The 22,909-nt window shown below is 40.2% G+C and overlaps 1 protein-coding gene across 8 annotated transcripts in view; it reads left to right on the top strand.

Annotated features, from left to right (window-relative positions):
- The window catches only part of NR3C2 (nuclear receptor subfamily 3 group C member 2), a 187,203-nt gene that overhangs the window by 126,836 nt on the left and 37,458 nt on the right, over positions 1 to 22,909 (top strand). For all 8 annotated transcript variants that reach the window (XM_074540778.1, XM_074540782.1, XM_074540780.1 and 5 more), the window contains exon 4: positions 12,931 to 13,047. In XM_074540778.1, coding sequence (XP_074396879.1) covers positions 12,931 to 13,047 — 117 coding nt within the window. The remainder of the gene's footprint in view (positions 1 to 12,930; positions 13,048 to 22,909) is intronic.

A 22,909-nucleotide genomic window follows, 5' to 3' on the forward strand; every position in this document is an offset into this window, starting at 1 on the left:
CTTACATTCAGATTATGCTCATGTTCCTAGGTCTCTTTCAATGGTGATGCTTTCCAAATTTTGCTTTGTTCCTGTGCCTTGTTAACTCTTTATTTTGGATTTCTCCCTTGATACATGCCGTAGCATTTTTCCAACTGCAATTTTACTGCTTGTTTCCTATCTCTGCTTCCAATTTTGCTACACCTCTTTGTATTATTTTTCTGTCCAAACTTGTGCTGGCAGCTCCTCCTCTTTTCTTCCTACTTCAATGACGTCCCTCTGATAGTTCACAGGATATCTTCACAGTGTGATAAACTCTGATTTTGGCAGTCATTTATCCTCAGTAGGAATTTGCTGTAGAAATACTTAATGATGGAATTGGTATAGGATCTTTTCATCATGTACATCTTGCCAGATAATAACAATAAACTGGATTCTAGATTTCCTGCTCACTGTATAAACAGCCTTTTCAGGTGAGGAGTAGAGGGAGAGAGGGGTTAGTGGATAAGAAATGTAGTGGATAAAATGAACTGGGCGTTGTGCATCAATGAATAAATAAAATATCTTTTCTGCATGAGTGCATCTCCCAGTGCTGTCTCCCCTTTAAAGGAAGTATTCCTGATCTGCTGGTGTCTCAGCATCTTCAGGGACCATTACCTTGGAACTGTGAGGAGTAAGGGTGCTCCTGGAGGCAGGAGGAGTGTGCTGTGCCCAGGAGGGAACTGCCAACCAACACTCTTTTTTCTGCAGAGGAATAGTGGATTTCTTATACTGATGGCCTGTTTTTCCCTTTTACTCAGTGTAGACATCTGAACTTGGGTAAATGGAGTTTCCCTGGTTGCAGCAGCACTAATGTAGAGAGGTCTTCTGTCTGTACCAGCTTCTCCAGGCTTGGAGGGGCTGTAATGGCAGAGCAAGTCAGGCTCTGGTTATCTTTTTGTAGGTCTCTATTCCCTTTCAAAAATTAGATCACTTCCACACTTTGTCTTGTCTACTTCAGCTTAGGTCTTCTGGTTAACTAAAAGTCCGTCTGTCTCTTTGGAAGTCCCTCAAAAACCAGCAACCACCAATCTTTCCACATAACTTTTAAATTATTTCTGCATGTGAGTTTTGGCTGTGCTCCAACATTGAAATCATTATGCTGTTTCAGAGTGTAAATAAGTGGGACTGGATTAATAAATTGTATGAAACATGGTGCCACACTTCATTATAATCCACTTATCAAAGTGGAAAAACCTTTTAGTACATAAAGTGCATCTGCTTTTAATTTTCATTTTGATCTTTTCTTTGTGTATTTTCAGACACAAGTGCACATTTTCAGGGAGGCTTTTAATGCTGGTGCCTGGCAGTTTCAAAGTTACTTCTGAGGATGGCAAAACAGCCTACCAATTTGGGATGCATAAGGAGAAGCACAGGATTGGGTTATACTCTCATAATTATAAACTGGGGTGCAACACATCACAAGAAAATCTGGCATAAGCAGAGGGCAGATTTTGTTTCTTTATGTTAGTGACCTTTTTAAAATTTCCATTTTCTTAATACAGATTTTGTAATTTTTACTTACAAAGTGGTCTTTGCCTTTAGTCACTCTCATTTTCCCATGATAAAACAATTCCTTTTGATGCCAGTAGTGAAACTCACCTTTTCCAGGAGCTGCATTTAAGCTCCTACCATGGCTTTGCAGTGGGGGACCACCACCCTCATCATCTCTTTTCTTCCTTGACCTCTCCTGCAAGCCTCAGCTCCAGCAGCTGCTCCTGAGGAGATTGGACTCTGTCCCTGGCTGATTTCTATCACTTTAATGAGCAAATTGCTGTATTTTATGAAGATTAGTCCAAAGTATTTTTGTGCTGTTGATACATTTCTTGTAAGCAATGACATTTCATTTCACATCAGTTTGTATTAAATAGCTACTTGCAGGAAACTAAAATGAATTCAATCTGCTTAGTACTACCGGAATTCTAATTATGAAAAATGAACTCAAAAAAAAAAAAAGAAATCTGTGTCCAGACCTGCCCCTTGTGAAGTTAAATGGGAGTAGACTGAGGACTTTCTGATTTTGTTCTTTTTAAATTAGTTGAATGCAGAGGGTGATGATATATACCAGGGAGGAGCTGCAGCCCTAATCCAGGGGGGAATTCTGGATATAAATTATCTATTAATTAGTCTGTAGTTTTCATTGAGCAAAAAAATTTTGAAATAACAATTATCGCAATTAGGCAAAATGCTCTTTGAAAGTAATTATATTTATGCCTGAGTTATGATGTCTTTATGTCTCAAGATAATTATTTTTCTATTGTCTTATGCCTCCTTTTTTATTTTTATTCTCAGTGGCCACCATTATTGGGGCTGAAATTTGACACATTCAGTTTTACCTAAATATCCATTCCCTTCCAGAAAAAGGAAGGTCTGATCCCTTCACTATGTCACTCTGGCATATGAATTGTATGTCTGAGAAGTTTTGTGTGCTTTAAAAGATATCTGGCTTGTTTGCTTTTAACTCCCAGTGGCAACTTTGTATGTTGAAAATGTCAGATGCAGAGGAAGTCATCCGTGGCTTTAGTTGTTCAAGACCTAGGATGATTCCAGTGTGAAAGGTCACCCCTGTGTATATTTCTGTGGCAAAGCAAATTGCAATTGCTATGGGAAAGGTGCAGAAATGAGGGCGTGGATCCAGCACCCAGCATGGTGGCTGTCACCATGCAGATTTATTAATCTCTTTTTTTATCTCTTAGAGGTCATTCTTGTGCCACAGTTGAGGTGTCAGAGCCACTATGCCTGGGGGAGGGGAGCCATGGGGGTTTTACTTGTGACATGAGCTCCAGTAAAATTTGGGGTAATTAGGCAGAGCTTTGGTTCTTCGTCAGCAAAATGCTGCTGTGTGATGCTTTGCTCAGCCTCTTGAGGTTGGATGAGTAAGCAAAGGGCTGAGTGTTTGTTTTCAGGTCCTGTTTAGGGGTTTTTGGAGCAAGGGTTGGAGGGGACTAAGACCTGTGGCTCTGCAGCCAAAAAATTCTGCACCTGCTTTGGGGAATGGTACTTGGAAAGATGTGCTCATCCAATTACAAATGGAAATTGTGATTATAATTAGTGTAATATCTGAATTTACACTTTTTGGTTTATGTTGTTATAGTATTTTAACGTAAACATACTGTGAAATTTCATTATAATTGTCAAATCTTTTTTCTACAGCCCCCTAATCCCCTTTCTTCTTTCTTCAGATTTATCTAGGTGACAGAGAGCTGAGGTTCCTGATAAAAATAAACAAATGGAGAGAGAAAAAGAAGAAAATAAATAGGGAGACAAGTACATAGTTCAAAGGGTAAATCAGACTCCTTCTCAAAAAGTCAGCAAACAAATGCAGAGAATTTTTAAGTTCACTTTGGTGAGCATCTGATATTACTTTGGTCAACATTTCTGTGTTTGGGATCTCAAGAGACCCTTCTAAAAGGCTCTCTTGTGATGGTATTGCTTGCAGCCTTTAAAAAAAAACTATTATTGACCAGAGTTCTAGTGGAAAATATTTCTCAACGTATGTGCTAGCAATATTTTAAATTGTTGCTATTATACATAATAATATTCATTATTATAAATTTAGCATATTTCCAGACTGAGCTGTAGTAAACTGTACATGAAAAATGCAAGAGAAAAATATGCTTTGAAGATAATGTGTCATTCACACAGAATAAAATTTGTGATCTGCTGAGCATGCTAAATGCAAGAACACAGCAGACTTGAACATCAAAATGTTTGCAAAAACCAAAGGGCAGCTAGTTTTAAAAACAAAAAATTAACAGAACATTTTCACTTAGATCAAGAGTTGGGGAAAGTTTAACTTTGTGAAACAAACAGCCTATTTTTCTAGTAATATCTTTTATAAGTAGCATGCATCTTCTTGAAGGAGTCAGCCTGGAATTGCAGATTTTAAAATGGAGGTGCAAACCATAGAATTAATGCTGTGCATCTTGATTTTTCTGTTTGTCCTATGAGAGGTTATCTCTTGGTTATTACTGCAAAGACAATTTGTTACATTAATATATCAGTGGGATGGTAGGGCAGACACAGAAGTTTGGAGGAATAAATGAAGTCTACCGGGCTTCAGGTACGCTTTCAAATACAAATATTATTGTAGAGGTGAATAATTTCAGTACAGTGTTCACTGAGGGAGTCTGGCTCAGGGAGCCACAGAGTCATTCAGAAATCCTCACATTACCAACTAGTGCTCCATATTTCAGAATGCTCCCCCCACACCTCACTCTCAAACATTCCCTTCAGTGAACTTGATATTTCACACAAATGTTATTTTACACCGAGTGCTTCCTGAAATCCAGTTGAAGCAGTGAGCTATTTGTAGAGCAGGATACTACAGCATGTATCAGTGGAGCAGATTGGCTGACCACTTTATGTCAGCAGAAAATGGAAGGGCATTTCAGTTGCAATTTAAGATTTTTGCATTACACTAATTTAAAAAAGTATTTTCATACCTTTTAGACCATTTCTTCTATGTTGAGATTTTCCATTAAAGTGCCTGGAAATTTGTAGTATGTCAAGAATGCCTTATCAGATTTGTAGCATGGGAAAGCAGTATTAGCCATCATGCAATGCAACATGATCTCTTGTAAATCTGCCTCTGCAGATAGCAGCATCTAGAGACTTGAAAAATATTCAGTTAAAATTAAACCAAATTGAAAATTTGGAAACTCACTGCGAGAGAAAATGCTGTAAAGTATTAGATGTGTGATTTTGTCAAAACATCCTCTAAAGCTCTAATTCCACTCTCTGTATCACTGTATCCATTATAATCTAAAATCAAAAGTAATTGAGCTGAAAACTAGTTTCAAAACAGAAACAAAATTATTTCACTCAATAACAGGATTTTTTTAGTATTTGTAGATATTTTTCCTTGGTTTTCATCCAAAAGAGATTTTCAGTGCTGCGTGATTTCACTGAATCAGAAATGCTTTGCAAAGATCAGGTTTTTCCTATTCCTCTTCTGTGCTAACATCATGCAGCATCTCTTTGATCACCTGAAAAGGGAATTATCTTGTAGTCTGACATGTGGCTCTCTTCAGGTTTCCAGCAAGCTGAACTGAAGGATGATCCTGGGGATGGTCTCAGCACCACTTTTGGGCATATCTTGTGTTGATGGCTCAGCCTCTCTGAACAACAGGGTGGCTGGAGCACCACACACAGGCTTGGAGGGGCTTTCAAAATTCTGCAGTGTTTTTTGAGCATGGCATATGAAAATGTGCACATGGACCTTAAATGTGAGGTGCTCACAAATATTTCTGTGCTCGCCTGTCTTGCTGCCATTAGCAGGTTTCATCCCTGCTGGATGGTTTCTCCTGCAGAAAATAGGAGCCTCTTTTGGGCTACATCCCGTGCTGCCTTGCCAAATTTCCTCTCTCCTTGATCCCTCTCATCGGTGCCCTTTCGGTCTGCTTAAAATAGTGAGTGAGTATCATTTTTATAACTTCTCCTCTCCTTTGCCAGGGTCACCAGACCATTCCAATTGTTGCTGTTAGCCTGGTCTCAGCCCAGTGTGAAAGCAAGCTTCCAGAGAACATGAAGGAGCAGAAGACAGTCTCCATGTTAAGATTAGCAGAGCATTGGAGTCTGTGCTCTGTGTGTGTGTAGGGAGCGTGTAAATGACAACTCAAAAAGTTTTGCATATAAAGTTTGCATTTTTTATAAAAGTTTTGCATTTTTGCGTGTATGTCTTCAGCGCAACCCTCCTTGCTCCACTTCCAGGAAAAAAAAGGGAATCAGCTTTGTATGTGTGGTCACCGTTGGAGGAAGCTCTGGTAGCTCATCTGTGAGCACCAGTGGGTGTGCCCTGCTTTTCAAAAAGCCCTTGCTGGGTTTTGTGGACCCTGCCGGAAATGGTTCTGTTGAGACTTTGTTTTTATCCCCTGCTATCAGTAATTTTAATATACTTGGCTTCAGTATATTCAATCAGTTGTAGCCGTACCTTTAACTGGAGTGTAAATGTGCTCTGTGAAATCACATTTATTGGCTTAAGAGAGGAAATAATTCATTTAGAAGGTAAATAAGAAGACTGAAAAAAGTGTTACAGAACAAGAAAGGAGTAAAAGTCTTGAGGATGAAAGTAAGTTAAAAAAAAATAGTTGGAAAACAAATTTTATTGAAGGAAAGAAAAAGGAGAGAGGAGTAGAAAGTAAGGAGACTTTAGAAAAATATCATTAAAATGGCAGATAATAAAGAATCCAGTAATATAAAAGAGTAGAGAAAGTGAAAGATATCTTGGGACCTAGAAGTAGCAGAAGGTAATTTGGAATGAGAAGCAGGCAGGAAATATCCCAGATGTGATGAATATTTTGCCAAAGTCAAAACAAATTTTAATTAAGCCTCTAATTTATTATAAAGGAGGGAAAACTCTAAATTCTTGTTTCAGGGAAGGATTTAGATTATACCTAGGCTATAAGCATGCTGTAATAATGTTTATAATTGACCAATATTGTCATCTTGTCAGATACTGACTTGGTCTGCAGCCGAAAGGCACGTTGTCTGGGAATGATAGGGTCTGTGCAGTAATATGGGAGATAAACCCTGAATTTTGGGAAACCCTGAGATTCAATATCTAAAATGCAAACCCAGAGTACTCTCTATGTAAAATGAAGGGGCAATATTCATATCTAAGTCCTGTACCATGGCTGTGGCATTTATAAGCTTATTCTGCTACACATAAATCTCAGCATGAGGAATCAAGTTTATTAGTTTACCGTGGTCAGACTGGACTGGTTCAAGCAGAGCTGAGGAAGTTAATTATCCAGTGTCTCAGGTGGGTCTGGCAATGAGTAACTAGCCCTGGAGAGAGGCACTGGAGCTGTGCTGGGGGGACAGGTCCTGCCTGAGTGTGGGGATGGATGGCCGGCTGGGAGGGACTGCCGTAATCTCTTTCCCAGGTTGTTCGAACCAGTTCAAGAGCAGTAAAACAAGGTTATGTAATTGACATGTGATGTAGCCTAAAATAGTGACTGCAAACATAGGCTGCTGTTGCTGGGCAGTTGTCAACTGCTTTAAAAAAAAAAAAAAAGGCAAAAAAAAAAAAAAACGACCCAAAACAAAAAAAGCACCCTCAACTGTGTAACAAATGGACATTTGAAATGAAAATGCAGCTCTCATTTCCATTGAATAGCAGGTTTGTTATTTTTGTTGCAAGAAATAGGGACGTTGTGAAAACTGAAATTTGAAAAGAGATTCATCATCATACTTATCATGTTGATATATTTGAGAGTATCTGCCTGCTGAGATGGTGAAGTGAAAACCTCAGGTATATGCAGTTTGTCCCTTGATAGTGTGATACGACTCCTGTCAAACAGGAAATCCTTTTCTGGATGTGGAAAACCATTGTGGCAAGTCTTCACAGCAATTTTATTTGTATACTGGCCATAAAAAGGTAGAAATAGTTCATTTTTAGTAATTGAAGGAGCTTATATGGATACAGAGGCAAAACCTGGGGGGATTTCAGAGCTGGTTTAAAGGAGCACATCACATAGCTCAGTGAGCACAAATGAGAGGCTGGGATGTGCACATTTTGTGATTCCTTGGTGTAGGAGGCAAAGCCCTTTATTAGGGCTATCCCAGAAAGCAGAAAAACCTGGTGTTAAGTTCTGTTTGCTGACCAGATATTCCTGAGATGAGAGACTTCCTTTAGAAAATCCTGATTATTTTCTGCAGCATATTTGCTTTGTCTTTAGCAGGGAAAGTCTGTGGCTCAGGTTGGAAGGGATGCACAGGCTGAGCTTGTGCAGTCTGACAGGCTGGTGGGTAAAGGGAAAGGATGGTGTTAAGAAATAAATGTTATTTATTCCATAAGGCTTTTATATGTATTGCTGCTGGGGAGATAATCTTCCCAGTTGGGAAATATTCCAGAAACTAAGCACTTATTCCAGCCCAGAAGCTGCAAAAGGGATCCTAGCTCTTAGCATGCAGATCTGCAAGGCAAAGCTGGTGGTGGCTTCCAGCTCCTCTCTCCTCAAACCCTGGAAGAAGGCTTGGCTTTCTGGCTGCCTGCAGGGAGAAGACAACTCTGCCTGCAATTTTCTGAGTCAAAGTATTAATTCTCATTGTGGAGGAAGAAGGGAAATTGGGACATTTTATATGCATTTTGATGTGCCTCAGTAAGACACTGTCTTAAAAGCTGAGCTTTTCAAACTGCTTCTGCTTCATTTGGTCCTCAGCTGCTGCTCCTGGTTTCTCACTTTGCTGTCTCTTTGTCAGGCTTCCTCAGTCTTGGGACCCAAGACACATTCCTGTATCAGACGTCAGACCCCGAGTGGATTTTGGACTTTTCTTTGCCTCTGTCAGTGAATGTGTGTGTGTGTGGATCTAGGAGAGAATAAAGAGAGCTGCCTGCCCAGGTAAAAGCAGGAAAGAACATGTAGAAGGCAGCAGTGCCCCAGGAGAGGAGCTGGTCGTTAGTGACACACAAGTGAGCGTGAGTCAACAACCTAATGCCATTGCCAAAAGCCAGCGCTGGTCCAGGATTGCATTAGCAGGGCTGCTGTGTGTGCAAGATGCAGGAAATAACCATTTTATTGGCCTTAGTGATGGTGAAACTCAGCAAGAAAAATGTGCCCTGTTTTAGGAAAGAGGCTGGAGGAGAATAGGAGGCATTGACGACAGATTCAGGAAACATGACCTGTGAGGAGAGATTGAGAGAACTGGATTTGTTTAGCCCAGCAAAGAGATGGGGAACATAAATCTTTTGATAGGCAGGAGATTGTTGTGAGAAGGTGGTGATCTATTGCTCTGAATGTTTATAGGGGGACTATGAGTATCTCTCCTGTTGCAAAATATTCCTGTTTGGGGGAAATGTAAAGGGAAAGAACACAACTTTGGGGTGCCTAATCACACAGGGCTTGTAGGTTGTAGGGAAGTTGCAGAATACCTTTCCTCAGGAGATTTTAATACAAATAGAAAGAAAACTAAAAACCTGCCTGAACGGTTAAGCTAGTCTTATCATGCTTCCATGAGTGGGCTTGAATTAAGCAGTCTCTGGGTCCTCTTCCAGCACTACGCTTTTCTCCTTACAAAATTTAACATTTGATCATAGTAGTTGCTATTTTAATAAGAGAACAAAAATGTAGAATACTCATTAATGACTTGCAATTCCTGACTTAGACTTCAAAAAACTGGAGGGAATTTCTTTTTTTTTTTTTTAGGAGGAAGATAAAACATGTGGAATGTTTCAGAAATTTCTGTGATTTTCTAATTTTGCCCTAGACAGGAACAGAAATAATACTGACAAGAAATATCTACTTCTCGTTCCTTTTGCAGCCTTACCTGTTGGGAAGCATGGCAGCCCTTGGAGTGCAGCAGGGCTCTTGCACACATAAGTTCGTCTTAGCAAGTCAATTTTGGGGACTGGTGATTCAATCACTGTAGTGGAGTTTTGAAATGGGGAAAGGCACAACTTCTGCTGTAGCCTTATTTTGGCAATAATTCCTAGGCCAAATAAGAGCAGCTTTTTCTCCTCCCCTTCTTTACTGCTGAATTTTGCTTATTCAGGAAAACTCAGTAAGAGGGAAGACTGAATTTCATGAATACTTCTTTTGTTTTCTTTTGCAAGCCTGTAAAAGCAGGGAATTAAAGAATCTTTGGAGGTGAGAGGAAACATTCAAATCTTTTTGTGTGTACATTTGGTTGTGTCATTCTGTGGTATGTGATGGCACAATAACCTGGAAAATGCAAACTTCAATATTCCTCTATCTCTGCTTCTAAGAGAAAAGATCTCACTTTCTTATTACTGTGTAACTGTGTGTTACCCATTCCTTATTTATTTAGAACAGGAAAATTTTCCTCGTATCTTTGGTATCTTTGTATTTCAGATGGAACAGGAATTAGCTACTTTAAGTGCTCTTAATGATAGCATAAGTAAAAATTACTTTCATCTTAATGCATTTAGCACATGGGAGATGAGAATTCAATATCTGCTCTGTCACTTTCCAGCCCACTTGTGGGTGATTGAACGGGATAAAAAGAACAGCTGGATTAAGCTAAACACAAACTGCACAAGGCAGATCAATAAATCTCTTGAAAGAGTTGGAGATCTCGCAGCACAAAAACATCAAGCCTCTCTTCAGGGTGGCTCCTCCACCCCATTGAGGTCCTGAAGAGCCCTGGAAGTCCTGAGAGCACTGCATCAATTTCAGATATGTCAGATTTTGGTTTGATCCTGAAGTTGAGGGGCCTTAGTGATGCACAGATGGGACGTACTGATTTGTTATGGGTGTCTTTGCTTTGCTGACTTACTTCACAAAATTGGTTTCTTTGAAATGAACCATATTTGATTGCATGGAAGACTAAAGCCTTTTTTTTTTTCATTGTAGATGTTAAATGAAAAACTGTTCATTATTTTATAGCTGTACTCTGCATAGAAGATTTGTTGGAATGTTGATCTATTCTGTTTTTTTAAAGGGTTTTCAATCACTTTCATTAATGTAAACTTTATGATGGCTGTGGTTTTTAAGGAGTATCTAGAAATTTAAAAAATTGTGAAGATTTTGTTTGCTGTTTGCCTTGCTTACTAGAAAAGCTAGTTATAGATTTTGTACCATACATTACTACTCAGAGGTGCATGATTCAGAAATTGGTGGACCTTTACTTAGTTATGTTTTCTGAAAGTATTTGATCTAGAGTAGATAGGTCACAGAGCAATAATTGCAGACAACTGAAAAAATTTGAAGGGTGATTTATGGAATATTCTGCTGTTGTGGGAATATTTCTTAGGAAGTCCCATTGTGACAGTGTTGGAATCAAACATTACGACAACATTTAAAAATGCAATCCAAGTAATTATCCTGGAGTGCATAAATGGGAACTTTTGTATTAAACCCATTAGATTTTTAAAGCAGTAGTGAAAAATGTTGACTTACTAGGTATACATTTTTTTAGCACAAACTGCCTTCAGGGTAGTTCTGCAGAGGGGTTCATTTTGCAGTGTTGGAGCTGACTTGTCTTATTAATAGCCTGCACCCGCCTGTGGAAGCCTAAAAATGGTATTGCAGTATCTGATGTACAAAGGACATTGTACGAGTACTGAGCAAGTGCACCTGCATTCCTGGCAGAAAATAACCATTTTTCCCTTCTCCTTCCAGAGAAAGGAGTACATGCCAGTATTTGTAAGGACATATAAACCATCTTTATGCTGTATATAATAATTTTAAATGCTTTTGTTTTCTCTCCTTTTGTGTTACTTTCATGCTGTCTGTGTGGTAGTTCTTTAGGAGATGTGCTCAAGTCAGTTCAGAGCAAAAATATAAAGAGGGATTAAGTTGACTCTTTTCTTTTGTGTCCGTTTTTGTATAGATCACATCACAAAATGAGCATTGTGTGATACCCAGGTTTTCATTTTGTGATTAGCTGAGAATGTTATCTTTTTCTTGTTTAGCAGGCCTACTTAAAGGCCAGCCGATAGATCCTGGTGCTGTCACTATATTGTACAACTTGATTTTATGCCTTATGTTACTTATTCTTCAATTATTTTGAAGTTTTCTTCTTTTTCATCTGTGTCACAGTGCTAGGTAAAGTCTCTTAATAAAACCTTTATTTGCCCATCTGCTTGTTCTTTAAACATCTAAAGCATTATCTAAATGGTGATACCTTTGTGATACTACTGTAGCAATTCACTCACTCAAATGAGATAATTTTTCTTTGTGTGAGATGCTCAGAAGAGATATGAGAAACATCCCAAGTTTCAGTTCACTGTCTAGGTAACATTGTAAGGCTGAAAGGAAGACAGGTGCAGAGATAGGAAATGACTTAGCTGAACTTTTAAGGCAAATTCCTGAAAGATCCCAAAGCAGAAGCCAAGTCTCCTGTGTCCCGTCAATATTCTCTTTATCTTTCCCAAGGAAGCATATGAGTATTGTGGAAAATGGCTTGGCAGACATATTTTATGCCTCTTGTCCTACATCAGCTCTGTTCCCTTGTGGATCTGCATCCTCATTCCCTCTCCCTGCACGTCAGCCCCTGCCCATTCCAGTGCAGCTCTGCTCCTGACTTCTTCCAGGGCCTCCCCTCCTCTCCTACAGCTGCTGTTTGCTTTGGTCGTTGGCTGCAGCTTTATTTGCACATCTCTTGGGTTTCTGCACATTTGTTCAGATGTTCTGCCCCCCCCCCCCAAATTCCTGTGTGCCACCTCTGGATCAAGGCAGCTAAAACAATTTCCTCTCACTTCTGCTGTCACGCTACACCAACCCTCGCAGCTTCCTTTATTCTTCCACATCAAATTCAAGCACCAGGCTTGGAAAAGGGAGTGTGGTAGTGCCCGTGTGTGAGACATTGCATTGGTTTGTTCCCCCTGTTTTCCTCCCATGGAGCAAAATGCCTTTTGAGTCCAAGTTCTGAAATGCCAGCCTGTTTCCCTGGTTCCCGCGTAGTTCCCTTCTGCATTAAATACCTGTTGTCTCTTCAGGAGTGCTTCTGTGGGGCTTTACAGAAATTAAATGATACAGTTGTGATTTAAGCCTGGTTGAAGAGAGAAGAGTATATGGGGAAAGTTAACCTCTGCTGTGCATTTCTGCTTTATATCCTGAACTTCTTGAGCATGAGAATGTACTCAAACTTAGAGCTGTTAGACTGCTCTGTGATACAGCACACTGAAGAAGATCTGAAAAATCTTAAACCAATTGTTTGCTTTTTCCCTAGCAGAAATATTCCAGTCCTGTTTAGGAAAAAAAAATAAAAAGTAATGCAATCTCTCTTGAGGGTGACACCAAAACTCCTTCCCAAATTAAAAAGAAGAGATGCTCATAATAAACACCCATGACAACTCACCAAGATCATTTGGAAAGGGTAAAGAATGGAATTTGAAGTGTCTTCAGTAATAAGAATCTCAAAATGAGTGCAAAACAGCAGAGAAGAACAAATTAGAATTATGTAAATACAGGCTCTAATAATGCATTGTATTTTTGGTTCATTCAGGCCAGCACAATTACCTGTGTGCGGGAAGGAACGACTGTATAATTGATAAGATTCGGAGGAAGAACTGCCCAGCCTGTCGATTACAGAAATGTCTGCAAGCTGGAATGAATTTAGGAGGTAAGCAGAATATTAATAGTTCAGTCTCTTAATTTGATTAGGTGAAAACATTGGAAATGTGCAGCCTTTTTATAGTTCTGGCAGCTGCATAATCTCAAAAGTTTTAAGGTGGGATTATCCTGAAGAAGTGCTTAATAGCTGATAAACTCTATTGTCATTCTAAATTGGGGCTTGGACGTGCCTTTTTTATGGCACAGAAAAAAGAAAAGTGGGTGTTTTATGATGACAGTAATTTTAGTAGCATACCATAAGCTAAAAATGTTAAGGTTTCAACTATTGCATAGTTTTTTGGGGTTTTGTTGGGTTTTTTTTTTGATGAGCATTCTCCTGAATACTGGAAAATGTGTTACACCATTGTGAAAGCAAATTCACACATAGTGAAACCTCTCAACTTCTTTGGTGCTTATTCAGCATTTTTGTTGATTATTTTCTGTGACTGTAAGGATGTGCAGTAATTTTGATGATGTTGCTGCATTGTTCGTATACCAGCAACAACAAGGAAAAACGTTTTCTTACTAATTGTCAAAAGCATACTGAAAACAGTGTGATAATAAAATTTATAAGAGTTTTTTTCTGTTGTTTTAATCCTGCTTTGGTAATGGCTATGTGTTTATTTCTGTGCTTCAATGGATTTCCTGTCTCAAGCCATCATCTGAGCAAATGCTATTACAAATGCCTTTTTTCCACCACTCCTGTGTTTATGATGTTGTCTGTGAACAGGGATTGGGATACTGCTGCAGGTCCTTTCCCTGATGTACAGGGTTACCCTTCCCTTAGAGTGTTTTCACTGTACAGAAAATTACAACACGGTCACTATTAATTCCTCCCTATCTCAAAATTCACTTTTTGTCCTCCTGGACCTATTCTCCTGGCAGCTGAGTTTAGTTCTACAGACTGAGCTGCTTTGTCTTTCATAGGTTGTGTGCAAAATCCTGGTTCCTGCCTGCTGCCTTTTCCTACCTCCCAGACTTCTTTTTTCTGTCTTGTCTCCTGGCAGAAATACTCAAACAAGCCACACCTTACTTTTTCAGAGAGAGTAGCCCTGTTAGGCTCTCTTTCAACCCCTTTCCCAATTTTGAGATACTACATTGCACCCTAGGCCCCTTATTTCTTTTTCCCAAGGGAAAACAGGGCCAGGTTGTGGCACACTGGGGAGGTGACAGCTTTCCCTTGGTTTTGATCTGCACTGTTCAACCTGGCAAGGGAAACAAAATGCCTTTGTTTGATGAAGCAGGAGCTCCATGGCAGCAGCTAGCTCCTTCATCCCAGAAAACTAGTGCTGGAAATCATTGTGGAGCAGGGAGGTCAGCTCTCTGCAGCGCTGGGAATGTTGCTGCATCCTGCTGGCACCCCCTGGATGTGCAGTGCCAGTGGAGCTCCAGCAGACCCAGGGCTTGAGAACCTTTGGAAACAGCGGCAGGGGACATTTATCTGCAATGTCATGAGTTCATCCCTGTGATGTCCAGGTGGGTTTCAAAGGATGTGTTCCCATGATGTCCTCTGCAGAAAAGCAAGGCAGGAGGGAAACTGATTCATTTTTTAGCCTTTTATTTTTTGTTTTTGTTTTTGTTTTTTTTTAAATACTGACTGGGAATGCTATAAATGGGGAATGCATTGAAAAATCCTCTCTTTTGTTGGAGCTTGGTATGCTGCTGGAAATCATAGTTTGTGACCTGTGTTTGTTGCAGCTTTGAGTCCCTCACTACAAGAAAGACATTGAGGTGCTGGAGTGAGTCAGGAGAAGGTGGTGAAGGGTCTGAAGCACAGGTCTGATGAGGAGTGGCTGAGGGAGCTTGGGGTGTTTGGCTCCTTAGAAAAGGAGGCTCAGGGGAGGCCTAATCACTCTCTACAGCTGCCTGAAAGGAGAGTGTAGCAAGATGGTGACCAGCTGGTCTCTCCTCACATGAAACAAGCTGCAGGATGAAAGAAAATGGCCTTAGGTGAGGTTTAGACTGGAATTTAGGAGAAATATCTTCACTGAAAAGTTGGTCAGACACTGAAGTGGGCTGGCCAGGGTGGAATTACCATCCCTGGAAGTGTTCAAAAAACGTGCAGATGTGGCACTTGGGTACAAGGCTTAGTGGTGGACTTGGCAGTGCTGGGTTAGCAGTTGGACTCGAGGTCTTTCCCCAACTTTGTCTGTGACTCTTTGACCTGGAAGGCCAAATCTGCCTCTGCGGTGTGCAGCTGGCACGCAGTTCAGATTGGCAGTTCAGCTGTTTCAGTGATTTTCATCACAGAGAGAAACTTCAGGGGAAATTCTCACTCCTGATTTGATCTCCTTATGCCACGTAAAGGAGGCAAAATGTGACAAAGGACGTCTTTCCATCACTGCCATGAACAAGATGGCAGAGGAACAGTTCTGGATTTCCATGCACTGCAGTGCCTTCTGCTTGGTCAGAGAGGGAAGGGCAGGCTGGAGGGAGAGGGGAGGGCTGCCAGAGACAGGTAAAGCACCCTCAGCCCAGAGGCAGCATTGCTGTTTAGAGAGCCTCAAGGGCTCCCAAATCCTGCTGATGGACCTTCCAGCCTTTGAGCCAGCCCAGCTCTGGCAGAAAATGCTGGGAGCTTAAGGATTTTTCTCTGCTTAGGCCATCTGTCTCCAGTGGTGAGCTCTGCATTGGACATCTACAGAGGAGCAACACAGCCTCTCAATTTTGGAATCTTCTGTGTGCTGTTGCAGGGCATTTCTGATATGTTGGAGATCATCACAAAAAATTGAGGTGGAAATGGCAAAAATATATATTAATTCATATTTGAAAATTGTGCTTTCATATGAAATGCCAAGGTTTGGTACTAAACATTTTTTTCATATTTAGCTCAAAGAGAATGAGTAAGGTCATATTATGAAGACTCATTGTGGGTTGTAGTTTCATGCAGTCAGTCTGTTTTGCTAAGCATATACATGACTCCAGTAAAAATGGGCTTTTACCTGTTTCTAGCTTGGACTTATAGGCAAAATGGGCAAGTATGTTGTTAGGTATTATGAACAGTAAGGAACTGGAGAAAAATGAATTTATAAATGCAACTCAGTTTAAAGTTCTCTTTGCAGCAGAGTACTCTCTGTAGCTGTGACACACTGCACTGTGCTGTGCTCCTGGTGGAGTAGTGCCAAGCTCAGCTCTCACCCTACAAAAAAAAGCAAATGTAAAAACAAATCCCAAATTGTATCAGAGGTGCTGATGTGCTTGGTTTGGGAGAAATAGAGTAAGATGATATGCAAAATGGTCATCAGCATAGCTCAGGGTTGGAAAGTCTGCACGTTGCTGAAACCATGGGCATTTATTTTCTACTTGTGCATAACTATGATGTTTTATCCCCTCATTTAAAGAAAAAAAAAACGAACCACCAAACCTCCAGTGGATCCAGAAGAAATGTTGCATTAGGGAACAAGGTCGTGTCTCCCATGGGCTGGAAAGGAACTCGACTCTCCTTTGCCTCCTCCCCATGTACAGATGGGAGTGAAGGACCCCAGGCTGCCTCCACCCAGCTCCTCCCACCTACTGAAACAGGGGGGTTATGAAGCAAATTTTGTAATTTCACAGTTTGAGATTGTCTTCCTGCTCTTACTGAAGATACTAATCTCTATAATGGAAAACTGGAAATCAGAAATAGTGTTCCATGTTTCCTGCAGCACGTTTTTGCACAATCTCTGATTAATCTACTGATTTTTTTTTCTTAGGGTTTTTTTTTCTCTTTTGGTAATATTCCTTCTCAGTATTTTTCAAATAGTAAAATAGAGTGCTTTTGTACTCTGTCAGTCTTTCTGTTTTGTTTTGATGGCATAACTTCTACTTTCCAGCATGCTAATTTTTTTTTCCTAAATTAAAAAAAAAAAAATTAGCTGGTGGCAGCATGCCATGATGAGGCACCTTGTAAAAAATACATGTAATTCAGTGATAGAAAATGCACCTTTCTGTGAATGCTCAGCCAAAATAATTTGGCAGTTTTATTGTTTACCTCCTCGTTTTGTTTGTTGAAAAATTGAAGCATTTTCTAAGCTCTTACATCCTTTAATAATCTTTAGAAAATTATTCATCAAGTCAGCAAATAATTTACCTAATTATGTTATTGTCTCAATTTTTGTTTTGATTTTATAAGAAGCATCTGCAACCTGTAATTTCTGCAAAGCTGAAGTTGCCAAGTATCACATTAAATCATCCTTCTCATTTCTAGAAGGTATGTGTGTGCTCTGCAGACAGCTATATCCCATTTGGCAAGTAGGACTCCAAAACTTTTTTGGGAATCATATTTTGTTTGTTGTTTTGTTATCTTTTTTTTTAACTCCAGTGACATATGCTAGGCTTAATTGTTGGAAGAGATTCAGAGTGAGCAACTGCACTATGAAGGTATGCTGGCCCATTTTTGGTTTATGCTCTTTTCAAGATTCTGTAATTAATTTTCAGTTAATTATGGACCAGAACGACTTCACGGATTTGGGAAGTTTCTTCCAGCATGTGCTGTGATTGGATTTGGCCAGGCTCTTGCTTTCGCACGAGACGTTTTCCTTTGGCTCCCGCCTCGTGCTGCTGTTCCTCAGTTGTGTCTGTCCCCGTGGTCCCACACCTTGGCATGGGGTCTTGTGCCACCACCAGGTGCATCCTGTAAGGCAGCAGCCCCTGGGATGTGTCCCACAGAGCCTCCTGGTGTCACTGCCATGTGCTGGAGCCTGGAGAGTGGGAATGTTTCATGTGGTGTCCCTTGGGGTGACCACCACCCTGCTTTCCTGGGCAGATTGATCCTCACACCTCGGATGGGACCTAGTGGCCAGGCATCCCTCCCTATTCTGCACGTTCAGAGAAGGTTCCTCTTCTGCCATGGGATGTGCCATATGTGCAGAGGGGACAATAATGTGTGGAAAGATCAGCACCATGCGGGCTGGAATCCTTCCCTGCCTCAGCTCCCCTGTGAAACACTGCCAAGACTTCCCAGCATTGGTATCCCACAGCAGTGAGGAGCAGCTTGCTGAGGGACCCTTTGGATCTGGAAGGGACATAAAATAGATTTCACCTTGCAAATTGCACAGTTCATCATTCTGTCTGCAGAGGCTGCCTGTGAAATCCAAGTCTTGGGTCCGCATATATTTACATATGTAAGACACTTGGTGCACAAGATGCTGGGTGTGATTTGTAGGCTTCAGTGGCAGATACCCTTATTTTTTATACATTGAAATATTTCAATAATCTGAAAAATAGGTTAATTAAGATGACCAGTAATAAGATATAGTAGTTCAGCTTTCTGCTCAGCTTTCTATTTTCTGCTTAAGAACTCTTACTAGTAGGGTTTTAAATTGCACTGTTATTTTCAGTTACTGGAGCTTATATGGTTTATATTATCATTGTTCCAATCTTTTTGAGGAAAAAAAGAAAGAAAAAAAAATCTGAAAACCTGGAGAAAACATAAATACAGCAAAAGTGTATCCTCTTATTTTTCTGTAGAATTTTCTACTAACTGTGATTTCATAAATTTTAAAGGAAAATAAACCCCTTTGTGTAAGGCACAAGCAATTTGAGGTATACATATGGTTAAATTTTATTTTTCATTTAAACTTTAACTGCAAAGTATTTTGAAATGCCATTAACTTTAATGCATTTTTATTTGCATTTATTATGTAGGATTTTCTTCTGAGGCAATCCAGTCAATAATTTTTTAGCTTGAACATTCAGCTGGGTTTTTAGCAGTTGTTTCAACAGACCATTAAAAACACCAGCAGGCTGGAAAAGACCTTTAAGTAATAAACAATACTATTTAAGTAATAAGTAACAAACAAATAAATAATATTTAAGTAAGTAATAAATAAGTAATAGATAATTATAAGTAATAGATAATTTGCCTGTTGCTTATAAACCTGCCATTGAAGATGTTTTGGAGCCAATTTGTTCAGCAGTTCACTTTTCCTGCTTTTGTGTTCATCTAAGTCCACGTGTAGTGCTCTTGCCCTGCTTGTGGTGTGACCCTCTAACTTTCCAACTTTCATAATCCTCATGAATGGAATGTTTAGATTGGATGTTAGGAAAAGTTTCTCCACTGAAAGGGCTGTCAAGCATTGGAAGAGGCTTCCCAGGGAAGATGTTTTCCTTCGAAACCATGTAGATCTGCTACTTAGGGACATGGTTTGGTGAACTTGGCAGTGTTGGGTTAATGGTTGGACTCAATGATTTTAAAGGTCTTTTCCCACCTAAATGATTCTGTGATTCTTGAATATTGTAGATAACTATGAGAACAGTCACATGCAGCAACTATTAAGAAATTATTTGTGAATGACAGTTAAAAATGCAGAATTTTAAAGAGGACTGGTAATGTCAGAGTAATCTCTCGGGCATCAATTAAAAGCAATATTCAAGTGTGTCCTTGGCATTTTGCTAATGATTTTATTCTGTTTGAAAAGGCAGGTGGAGAAGATGCACAACAGGGGTTCAAGAGCCCACACCTCACATCCAGCAGTCCCTGATCAAACTCCTAATCGTGTTCATGCTTTGTTTTTTCATGTTTTCCTGGTTCCAGCTCTCCCTTCTGCAAGAGCCCAGCTGCCAGCAACATTTGTCTTGCCTCCAGGAGCAGCCTTTCAGGCTTTTGGCATGGGGCTGCTGGGCTCCAGACTTCCCCTTCTGTCCTCTGGACTCTCCACTGTGCCACTCAAGGCACAGCACCCTTGGTTGCCAGCCCTGCAAAGGAGCTGTGGTATCCAGGCTGGGCTCCTGCCGGGAGTGTGTCCCAGCCTGCCTGCTGTCCTGCAGTGCTGCTGTGCACGCAGGCTCTGGGGGTGATTTTGGCTGTGCAGCACTCCCTGTGCAGGCTCAGAGCCTGCCCTTTCCCCAGAGCTTCACATTCTATATGCAGTGCCTTGCTTTGGTTCAAAACACAAAATGGGTGATCACAGTTTTCGAAGAGGAAGATTTTCAGCATTTCTCTAAAGTTGTTATGTGCAGCTCCTGGTGATGTTTTGTTTTTTCCTGAATCACCAAATTATCACTTCCACAGTGATATTATTATTACAATTTCCTTCCACAGTGCTGTAAGTCCATATCCTTTTTACTCTTCCTCACAGTAAAAGCGTAGTCTTTGCGGTGAAAACCTGCCTGTGTCTCCTGTTCCTCTTTTTCCAGAGCTGCTGGTTGTCACCAGAACCCTTTAGAAACCTGCTCCTGTGGTTTGTGATGATGTGTTTCCATTACTCACTTCCCTATCACGAGAGAAGCTGTAGGAGCAGGAGGAACTTGTCCTTTTCACCGAGCATTGCTTCAGAGAATTTCCACCTGAATAACAGGCTATGAAGATTTAACTTGCCATGCTTGCAGCAACCTTGGCCAAAGTTGGGTGGGCTCACAATGCTGAATTGTGGTTTTTTGTTATTGATCTTATTTCTTGCTTTTTTCTCCCCACCAATTCCCAATTGCATGGCTTTCCATTTTTTGTATCTGCGTTTTGCTTAAGTAAGTGTGGGGTGTGGCAGACATACCTGGCTCAAAAAGCAGCTCTTGGAGTCCAATGGCAGTAGAAAGAACATTTCCCAGCAGGTTATGAAGGGAACATTGGGCACATTTAAGCCTTAGGAGTACACAGCAGCAGGAAGCTGGTGTTTAACAAAGAGGGAGGCAAAGTGAAGGCACTGGATGGAGTGTTTCTAAACCACCCAGTACACATCTTCATGAACACTGGGGCTGGTGATTTGTATGCTTTTGTGGTTCTCTGCCATCAGCTTTCCCAGATCATACAAATGGGTGATGGCAGAGATTTGCCATTACCCTGGAGAATGGTTGGTATTACCTACAGAGTGTTTTCACTAATGTTCAGGGTGATTTATTGAAGCAGGAGATTAACAGGGCTATACTCTTTTTTCTTTTTTAATGACTAATCATGAACTAGATGGTGAAAAATATGGCCAAGATGGCTGCAGAAGATAAACAGCCTGGTCGTATTTCACAGGTAGCTTTGCTGTTCTGGGAAGTGGGGGAGATAATTTCTAGAAGATGAGGGACAGACCAGCAGCATTCAATCTATTAGGAGTGAGGTCATTTGACAGAAATCTGAGTTGATAATAACTGGGGATATGAAAGTCATACAGATGAGGAGACAAAGGATCTCACAATTTTTGTTGCTTGTGGGGGGGAAAAAATCAAATGGGAATGTGGTAATGACATACCCAGAAAGACCACAGAGGGAAGGGCAGCACTTACAAAGCTTAGTTCTAGCAAGAACAAAAATGACACATTCTTTAGCATGGAGTAGAAGTCTGAGCACTCAATATATAGAATGAGAGGTGCTATGGCAATTTGGTTTTGAAGGACTCTGAAACACTTGTTGGGAGAGCCTTTGTCTCCAATGTAAATATGAAGTTATATACATGGTAAGTGTCTGTCAGGGTCTTATCATGTTGTGGTCAGGATGGAGGGCATATAAATCATGTAACAGACATGGAACATTGAGTATCAACCCAAATAAAAGCAAGAGGGAAGACTTGGATGAGGAGGGCCTTGCAGAAGGCTGGATGGCAATGGGTGTCTTGGGAAGAATGTTGTTGCTTGGCATAAGGCAGAACCCAGTGACCATAGCCAAGAGTACTCAGTCTGGTGCAGTCAAAATCTGTTCTCCAAAGTATCCTTAACTTTCTTTTTAATCAAATTATTACCAATGCTCACAGTTCAAGCTGCTGATGTTTCATTCCAACAGATGTCTTGGAGTTGCAGGTGATCTCATCTTTGCATTTGTTGTTGACGTTTTACTGCTTGTCTTTATTTGATGTCAAATAGAATAATCAAAACCAATGATGCATTTAGTAGACAACTCTTAGCTCAAGAATTATTGAATTTGCCATACGCTTGAAGAATGAATAAATAATCAGTAAAAATGAGTTTTGGGAGCATCTGAAAAGGACTGATTAAGATTGGCTTTCATCAACATTATAATTTACTTTTGTAAGCTTTTTTTTAAGGCTTTGTTTATTGGATGATTTAAATATTTAGTAAATACATTTCTTTTGAAATTAATGAAGAAGTACAAGAGAGAGTTTTATATACCAAAAATGTTAGATGTGAGATTGTGTTATGTGATTTTGGGATTTAATATGCAATATATATGGGGGGAAATTTTCATACTTTAGCCATTTCTCATTAAAAAGCTTTATCAGAACCAGCTTGATTTGATTTTAACAGGAAACCACTAATTGGCATTTGGTGAAAGTTGTTCCCACACAGGGAGGAGTACCCCTATGAAACTGTTATTTTTCATTTAATTATCACTTTGAGAATTGCTGAGAAACAAGCAAATGTGTTAGACATTTTCCCTGACAACCTAAATATTCCTGTAAAATGCACTTTGGATCTTGGCTTTCTTTTGTCACTTCTATCCGCTGTCTCTTCAATGCTTAGCCTGAAACTCAACTTTAAAAAGGGATTAATTCCTCTGTCTCTTACCCAAACACTCCCCAGTGCTCATCCCTGTCCCACTTGATAGACAGCTGGGTAACTTGAGCTTCACCCTTGGGTCAGACCTCAGTATACACAAGATTTGATCTGGGCTTTCACCTGAAGATTTCTGAGACAGCTGCTGCGTGCAAACGTTGGTGTGAGGTGCCACCTCCCTGCAGGTGTTTGCATTTCACTGCTCAATGACTGCAGGCCTAAGTGTAATCAGAAGAAAATATGGTTTTTTCATTAAAACATCTAAGATTTCTCTTGAAGTGGGCATGTAATTACTCAGAATAGTGTTCTTCCAGAGTGCTTTCTTGTTATACTGAAAGGACATCTGGAGAAGGGTCCTGTTGAGGATCCAGTGGTAATTGCAATGGTTACGTGCATAACGAAGTAGGGAGTAAATATGTAAATCTACAGTTTGGATCAGAACTCAAAAGCATCCTCAGTTT

Source organism: Zonotrichia albicollis, chromosome 5, assembly GCF_047830755.1.
Source record: "Zonotrichia albicollis isolate bZonAlb1 chromosome 5, bZonAlb1.hap1, whole genome shotgun sequence".
NCBI lineage: Eukaryota > Metazoa > Chordata > Aves > Passeriformes > Passerellidae > Zonotrichia > Zonotrichia albicollis.